The sequence below is a fragment of the Pezoporus wallicus genome, unplaced genomic scaffold (genome assembly GCF_028554395.1).
Source record: "Pezoporus wallicus isolate ANWC-B61680 ecotype Strahan unplaced genomic scaffold, APGP_CSIRO_Pwel_v1 contig_7073, whole genome shotgun sequence".
NCBI lineage: Eukaryota > Metazoa > Chordata > Aves > Psittaciformes > Psittacidae > Pezoporus > Pezoporus wallicus.
In genome coordinates this window covers 5,834,656-5,843,074 of record NW_026641326.1, presented here as the reverse complement: position 1 = coordinate 5,843,074, position 8,419 = coordinate 5,834,656, and the positions used below count along the sequence as shown (strand labels likewise).

At 45.1% G+C, this 8,419-nt stretch overlaps 1 protein-coding gene across 1 annotated transcript; it reads right to left on the bottom strand.

Annotated features, from left to right (window-relative positions):
* Positions 1-3,663: 3,663 nt before the first annotated feature.
* LOC130606489 (histone-lysine N-methyltransferase SETMAR) lies at positions 3,664-6,831 on the bottom strand. The gene is made up of 2 exons (XM_057422894.1): positions 6,657-6,831; positions 3,664-4,687 (listed from the first exon to the last, which is right to left on the bottom strand). Exons 1-2 carry the CDS (start codon positions 6,741-6,743, stop codon positions 3,890-3,892), a joined length of 885 nt encoding a protein of 294 aa, XP_057278877.1. The 5' UTR covers positions 6,744-6,831; the 3' UTR covers positions 3,664-3,889.
* Between the last annotated feature and the right edge of the window lie 1,588 nt (positions 6,832-8,419).

The following is an 8,419-nucleotide window of genomic DNA, read 5'->3' as shown; positions in this document are numbered from 1 at the left end:
TCTGAAGACTTTTACTGATGGAAAAACACTGTCAATTTCCCCTGAATTTCTTGGATGCGCTGTAGGCTTATTTTGGGGACTTGCAAATTGCAAAAATGGCATCATTATAAACTGAAGCTTACAAATGATTCTACTTAAATAAAGATCATTAAAGTGAAAAGATGGCAATGTAACTGTGAGCCCTAAGGCCTAATAAGGTAAGTTTTGAAACTGTTCTGTTAATAAATTGCACTTAAAAGGAAATTTTAGCAGGGAGGGAAGTAGGACTAGTGAGAGCCACCTTGTTAGGGCATCTGAATGTATTTCATGCCTTTCATGAAGTGTTTTGTACTGCCACCCGCTCCAGGGCACAGCATCTGGTTGTATTTCTCTGTTGGGCTATCGCTTGCTCCAAGTGCAGACATAACCAGAAGCTACCTCTGCAGTGAGGCAGCAGGAGCAGCAGGACTATGCTTACAAACAGGTCCCTGCCCTCTTAAAGGCTGCGGTGCTGCCCGCGTGTAAACTGAGGATAACTGGGCTGTCCTGCTGGATTTTATTGTGTGAAAAACACTGCACATTAACAACTTTGGCACTGATGTATCCCTGCCAACATTGTGTTTTCTACAGTAAATGGGGGTTGGGTTTAATGCAACCTGGGGTTAATACAAACCCACTGCTTGCCAGCTCCTTCTCTGCCAGGGCTCCATGCTGAAAAGAAGACCCTGGAGAACATCTTGGAAGCTCTTCGGCAAATACCAGCCTCTGGTGGGGGGCAACAGCAATTCTTGCAAGTGGAGGGGGAAGAACTATTCAGAATGCACCACTATGGCCTGGCACTCACATAAGCATGATAAAAACTGTGGCAAGTATTTTGTGTGATAAGGACTGCTTTAAATGAAATGTTTCATTAAAATCTATGCATTCCAACCATCTATTTTACTGTGAGGAATAGTAAAAGAGTCTTTCTGTCTTTATTTCTAAGAGGCATGTTTTTGCCACAAGAAGGAATATACTTTATGAAAGATTTTGACTGGAGTCATTTTGCTTTTCATTCTGGAAAAAAAAATTCCTAGAAAAAGATACACACAAATGAAAAAATTATTATGAATTCAAGTAAACAGTTTCACGATCACTATCAGGTATGTCATCATTGTGCTGTTGTTGGCATGTGGGGGAAAATTTTCCTGTTTGCCTGGGGAGATGGTGGAATGTGTCCCATTCATCCTGTCTTTGTTAGGGTAATGGCTTCTGTGTTTTACTATAAGGTCTTTCATTGAACATCTTTGAATTAATCTGACCCGATTTCAGTAAGAAAGTAAATCTCCAAACTCTAGTGAGTATTGAAGTATTGATAATCATTACTGCACTTTGTGAGCAGAAATGAGGAGGAGGATTTCACCAGTCTCACAGTCCTCAGAGCCACTGGGTTGGATTCAGTGTGAAAGAACACTAAACTATGGAGAGGTAGATTAGGACTCTGAAACTAAAAGGAACCTGAAGGAAAAAGTGAAGAGAAATTCAGCAGATAGAAACAAGGGTCTGTTTTCTTTTCCAGTTCTTTTTAAGGGGATTTTTTTTTTTCCTTCAGCAGATAAAGTACTAGCACTACAGCCCAGGGCAGCTGTAGTGTAAGGCAGTTCAAAGCCCAATGCACATGCTCTGTGAAAAAGGCCATTAACAACTGCTGTGATGGTTTAAAACTCAATGACAACATATTATTTAATGTTCTTGCAAAGCCTTTCAGGTGGCTGGCTGTTTTGCAACAATGGCTCTCTTGTTCCACACTGTGGAAGCTTGTCCTGACCAGGTAACTGATTATTTGCTTTACTTGCTGCAAACAGCATCAGTTGGCTTAGACAGCAAGGGTTTGATTGCAGAGACAGATGGCTTAGCTGTATTCTCTGGTTTAAGGCTAGTGATGCAAGGGTGAGATACTGCTAACGGTGTTTGGGGTTTTGTGTTTTGGGGGTGGATTTTTGTGACTCTGCACTTCCTTAACTACTCACAATCATGCCAAGTACATATTCATAACAGGAAGCTAACAAACCATGCCGCCCTCCTGAAAATGAGGAATGCAGATGGTGTAAAACTAGTCTTGAAACTTTTTCCAGGAGGGACAGAGGAAGTAGATTGGATCATCTGCTCCCAGCCTTCCAGTCCTGCAGGCTGAAAGTGGCTGGCATAGTGCCCTTTAGGAGAAGAACACCAGATAAGCCTCCACAAAGAACAAGAAACCCTGCACTCCAAGCAGCACGTATTCCAAGCGCCGGGATCTGGAGAACGGCTCTGTGGAAGCAGGCACCTTAACCAGGCAAGGAATAAGGATAATGGCCCCGTAGCCATTAGCAGTAAACTACTTTTGACAGGCAGCTGAAATCCTGTCAAAGGTTGTGGGTACAGTTAAAATACCAAACTGTGCAGAGCAAATAACCCCCAGGGATTTGTGTCACCAACAGCACACTGTGCATGACTGTGAAAAGCAGCACTGCAGGTTGTCTGTCAAAGCTGGGGGGAATTCAAAACAACCCTGTTTGAAGCTTCCTTAGTTTGACCTTTCTAGAAAGGAAGTGAAGTAACATACAGTTGCAGGGCATACCTCATCCAGCAAGTGCCCTTGTGTATCCCTGGCATAAGGGGATGCTCAGTAAAGCAGCATACCTGTGTTAGACCAGCACAAACACTACTGAAAGAAGATGCAATGACCTCCCTCTGATGGGGAAGGACAAGCCTTGCTTAATGCTGTCTGCCTCTTTAGGAACTGTGAAAACAAATCAGTTAGTAGCTGAAAGGAACACTTGTGTAACTGCCACCCATTCAACAAGGTAAAAAGACAAATTTGTTGTTCACATGTATTTATCTATTTCCCGCTTAATCCATCTCAGAAGTCAGGATAACCATCATACCGCTTAAGACTGGAGAGTCTGAATTTGCTTCCTGACTGTGTAATAACAGTGCTGGAAAGTAACATGGACATGCTGCTTGCTATTACTGCAGAATCTTACTAGATGAGCTTTGGGATAGATGTCACCCAAAAAGATGGGCTGACTGTACTTGGAGCCTGCAGAACCGTAGGATTTACACACAAGCTAAAGGGTAATGGAATTGAACCAGTCACTCAAAACCTGATTTTGGCATGCAGCTGGATGTGACTGGAGACGGAAATGGGGGGTGGTGGGGGCAAAGTATTCAAGCTAATCTTTCTGGACAAAATTTTTTTACATCAGTAATAATTTATGTTTTGTGGAACAAAAAATTTATAGCAAATAAGTTAAAGAAAGTGATTTATTTGCATAGGATTTAAGAAACCTCGCACCTTTCTATTATATATCATGATTCTTCAATCACAGAATCACAGAATAGCCAGGTTTGGAGAAGACCTTAAGATCATCCAGTTCCAACCCCCCTGCCATGGGCAGGAACACCTCCCATTAAACCAAGGCTCTGTCCAACCTGGCCTTGAACACCATCAGGGATGGAGCATTCACAACTTCCCTGGGCAACCCATTCCAGTGTTTCATTGCACTCTGTTGTGTAGTTTTCAGCAAGGTTTCTTCTTGTTACAACATATCCTTTCAATGTACCAGTGCTCAAGTTCATTCCTTTTGAAAGGTATAAACCAAGAGAGCTGCTCTAACATACAGCAAGCTGTTAGAAGAAAACAGGAAAAAAAAAAAAAACAAATATCAGGCCTGGCTTTATTGTGGAACATCCTGAAGCTCTAGTACTCCCTCATGGCACCCACCTCAGAAGCAGTCTCTGGATGTTGCATGAAGTTATTCTCAGTATCTTGACTTTTAGTTATTGCTTAAAACCAGGTGCTTTCTTGGTGGAATACAGAGTTTTAGTTAACTGCAATATAACTGCTAGAGAAAATCATACTTGTCAGGTATGCTTACAGCCTGAAAACCTATGGAGAGCTTCCTGAACAAGCATTTGGTGTGGAAAAGAGGGAGCTGTCCCACGGTAAGAAGGAAGCACATGTGCGGGAACCACAGTAGCAAGGTTTCCTCAGTCTGTTGTCTTCCTCTAAGGATTTTTGTTCTTTGTCAGTTACTGCTAAATTATAGAATCTTCCAGAATAATCAAATGAAAGTTCCTCTCCAGCAGAAATGTCTGTAGCTGCAAAAAGTGCCAGCCTAGGCACCATTGAGTCTACTCGAACTGGCACCATAAATAAATTGGGTTCACAGGAATGATTCAGGAACCTACCTACATTACCTATGTACATAGGGTCAACAAACGTCTCCATTATCTCACCGTTATGGAGGTGCTCCCTTACTGCTATAATATAGTTTGAATCCTTTGATGTCTGGGCCTGAATTCTTCTACATGCCTCACTAAAGCCTAAAACTTCACCAGCGTATTCACAGACAAATCTTCCTTTAGCTATGAATTCTAGTGTACGGAGACCCCACCCTTTCTTCTCAGTCTTGAACACCTCAAGTCTGAACTGCAAACCCCTCTGAACAACCCTGTTTGGGCAGGATTCACCACAGTGGCACATGGCATTGCATTCAAAAACAGGCCTGGCGTACTCCTCCTCTTCCTCTGTAGGCCTCAGGCACAAACTGTTGTAATTTGCACCACGGCAAAGGCACGAGCACACGTGAACCACACAGGAGCTGGTATGACAGGAACATCCTGGAAAGGTGATTTCAGTGGGATCAATGTCTCCATCTGCTCCAGCTACGTTGTCTGGGCTGTACTGTGAAAAGAACAAGAGTCAAATCCTCACCATGCTCAATGCTTCTTTCCACAGAGCTACCCAATTTTTAAGAAGCTTGTGTCTGGCAGTACCTGATCACTGAACTCATGAACACTTCTTTGCTTGTAAACTTCTAACTACAAGTCTAACTTTTCTAAATTACTTGAAAGAATGTAAATCAGTCTCTATAAACCGAAAAAGAATCAATAGTCTCTTAGTGACCCAATTCCTCAAACTATTCTACTAGCCAGAAAAAGTAGTACTTCTTAGAAGGAAAAACACATCAACTGATTGGCTCTAGTTTAGTAGCTATGAATTTTATTTATGGTAATAGCAAAGTAACTTCCCCCCTTCAAAGCACTCAATAAGCTACTTACAAGGTTAGTCTACAGCTATTTTAACTTACAGAATTTCAAATGTCCATTTTTGTTGAAGATACTTCCAATTTATCTCTTCACCTAGCACACCTCTACATCTTTACAAAGCAGCTGAGCTACCTATTCTGTTATCAGGGCAGAACTGGTATGAGATGCTGTTTGCTTCACCTTCAATTCTGGCTGTGGGGATAGACGTGGTTCAGCTCAAGCAACCCAATTTGAAAATCAGACTATAAGAATTACACTAATGCCCCCAGCAGGTGAATGATTATGGAATCATGGACTGTTGCAAAATGAAAACTGACAGAAACTTTGCTACATTTGAAAACCAAAATATAAAGACAGCTACACGTATATTTTTACTTCTGTCTCTGGATTCAGCTCCCAAAGCTTTATTTAGAATCCTGGAGTATGTGCTGTTACTAAATATTACACTTCACAGTAACTCATGTCTGGTACCTTCTGGGTGTTGTTAAACATGCCAGTTAATCGGAAGTTTCTGTTTTCATAAGCATCAGCTTTCTCAATCACTTAGCTGTATCCAAAAGCAAGTTTAATAATCCCTTATCTGTTCGTGTCTTCTCCCATTCACTAACTGCAAGCTTTCCTCTTTCTGTAAAACATCCTTACACTGTGCAATTTAGGAAGTTTAAGGTCTCTCTGGATTACATATTTACTTTTCCCCCAGCCTTTCTAGAAGCTTCTTCATTCTGTTTTGTAAAGACTCTCCAATATCAGTGAAGCAAACTCTATGGCAATAAGGTGTACTTCCAGGAAATGCATTTGGGAGCTACCACAATACAGAACACAGCAGAAGCTGGTCTATGCCTGAGAAAGTATGAAAAAAACTTTAAGTATAGGAAAAGGGGGAATGGCTTTGAACTGAAAGAGGGTAGATTTTTTTGTTACATAAAAGGAAGAAGTTCTTCCCTGTGAGGGTGGTGAGACATCGGCACAGGGTGCCCAGAGCAGCTGTGTCTGCCCCATCCCTGGCAGTGTTCAAGGCCAGGTTGGACACAGGGGCTTGAAGCAACCTGCTCTAGTGGAAGGTGTCCCTGCCCGTGGCAGGGGTTGGAACTGGATGAGCTTTAAGGTCCCTTCCAACCCAAAACATTCTTGATCGTTCTATATTTCTAAATTATGTCTTTCCTTATGAACCACTCCTGACGGCTGTGCAGCAGAAAGTGTCTGCCAAGCCTGTCAGCTTTTGACTCCCAGTCTAGTTTCAGCCTACAGCCGATGCTAACACCCTGCAGCATAAGAACTTTGCTCCTCCTAAAGGGTGACATCTTAACCGAGCGATTAAAACTTACAAAACGCCACAAATCGAGAGAAAACTGCATATATACGTAACTAAAGTGCACGGCTAAGAACAAGCACTTTATAACACCAGAACCGCGGGCTGGTGGCGGAGGTGAATGGGGCCCGACAGCCCTTCCCGCCGGGCGCGCCCTGAGGGGGTCGAGGCAGGCTGGCTGAGAGCACGGACCAGGAAACCGGCTCGCTAAGGCGCGCCGGGCCGCTCCTCCTTCCCTTCTTCCTCCCCACCACCCCGGCCCGGTTCCCCGGGCGGCCGCAGTCCCCGCCCCTACCTGAAAGGCCGGCGGGGCCTCCGAGGGCGGCCATAGCGCCACGGCCACCGGCTCCAGCCCTCCGCTCAGGTCCGTCCCCGCCGCCATCGCCCTGACTCCGTCCCCTGGCCCTCTGGGGATTGGCTCTCGGGACCGAATCCTCTCTCTGATTGGGTAGCGGCGGTGACGCACCGCAGCGGGAGCGCAGGCGCTGTGGTAGCTTAGGGCGGCCGGCTGGAGTAGGGTGTCGCGTGCTCGCCTTAGGTGAGGCGTGAAGCCGCCATGTTGTGGGGTCCGTGCCTCAGCGAGGCTGGCGTGGAGCCGCCATGTTGTGGGGTCCGTGCCTCAGCGAGGCTGGCGTGGAGCCGGAACGCTTCTGGGCGCGCAGGGCGGCGAGGGGAGCTCTGCGCCGCCGAGCGCCGGGGGGAGGTGGCTGCACTTGGCCAGGGGCTGGGTGGGCTCTCACCCCAGGTGACTGCCAGCAGTGATGCTACCATCCCGGGTCACTCCCAGCGATGGGACAGCCCCTCCAGAAACCGGTGCGGCTTTGTGTGGAGTGTGTAGTTTTAAACCTGAGTAGTTTTAACTGTTAATTATAGTGTTACTGTAAATTCTTTATTATTTTTGAAGTTAACCAGTGTTTGGCATTGTTTGTGGGTGTTGATCTTACAAGGCCTAGAAATTCTGCTGGCTGTACCTGGGCATTTGAGACAGCAGCCATCTCCTGGGGATGGAAAAGGGTTTTGCAGGTTTTGTACCTCCAGGCATGCAGAGCAAGGGCCTGGTCTTCCCCTTGTCTACTTTGTCAGGAGATAATTCAGTCCCAGTAGTTCTCTGGATGAAGTGAGACATGGACCCATGCAACTGACCTATGGCTTGGTTTGGGAGGCCTTCCTGGTGCTGTGCCTGATGTTGTAAAGCAGTCGTGGCAGATCTGCTCCAGTGCAGTGTGATAGGAATAGAGCAGTCACAGGTGGTCTCGCCTCATCTCTGTGAACAGCGGTCTGAGCTGTGGCTAAGAAAAGAGTCAGACTTGTGCTCTTTGGGTGCTGGTGGTTCCACTAGATTTTGTGTTTTCCCCTTGGGTCAGCTGTTTTGGAGCCAGCCTGAGGTTGAGGAACCATCTTTTAAGATCCTTCTTCTGTTTGCATGAGCTGTGTTTTCATTTTGAAACCAGTTATCCAGAAACGAGCTTTGCAGATTTAGGAGACTGAAATCCCTGGAGCATGTTCTGTGCCCCTCTAACATGGTATTATTATTTGGGTCTCCTGCCCTGCAGCTGTTACTGATGTGACTTTTGTGATCACTCTCTGCAGCATCCAGGAAATGGAAAGCCTGCACCTATTGTGTCCCCTTCCTCCTACCTGTGAAGAAGAGCTGAGCAACCCCAGGAGAGGTGCAGGTAAGACTGGATGTTGACATCTATGTTTGTGGGTTGAACAGTTAACTGGGTAGCAGAATTCATACAGAGATGATGAATGGAGTTGTTTAGGATTATATTTCGTCTGTAAAGAGAAGGAAAAGTATGATAAAGGAAATTCTGGAGGTCAGTGCCTCCCAGTATCTGGTCTCTATCAGTTTTGGGAAGACTTTGATCAGTTTAACCCTTTGATTAGTGTAGGCTGCTGTGAATGTAAAGTGAATGTACCTGTAGCATCAGTGCTTTATAACTGGATGGAACGAAAATGGTGGAAGGCTTTAAATACACACAGCCTGCCCCTCTCATTTTGTCCTCTTAAGCAGCAGTAAAGCTGTTTCTCATGGATGCCTCTGAGCTTTGGCTT

What these genes read in the sequence shown, in the direction of transcription:
- LOC130606489 (XM_057422894.1), bottom strand. Translation starts at nt 6,743, where the DNA reads ATGGCGGCGGGGACGGACCTGAGCGGAGGGCTGGAGCCGGTGGCCGTG. An exon ending in AGGCCCCGCCGGCCTTTCAG is followed by an intron (nt 4,688 to 6,656) that starts GTAGGGGCGGGG and finishes TTCTTTTCACAG; the next exon opens with TACAGCCCAGACAACGTAGC.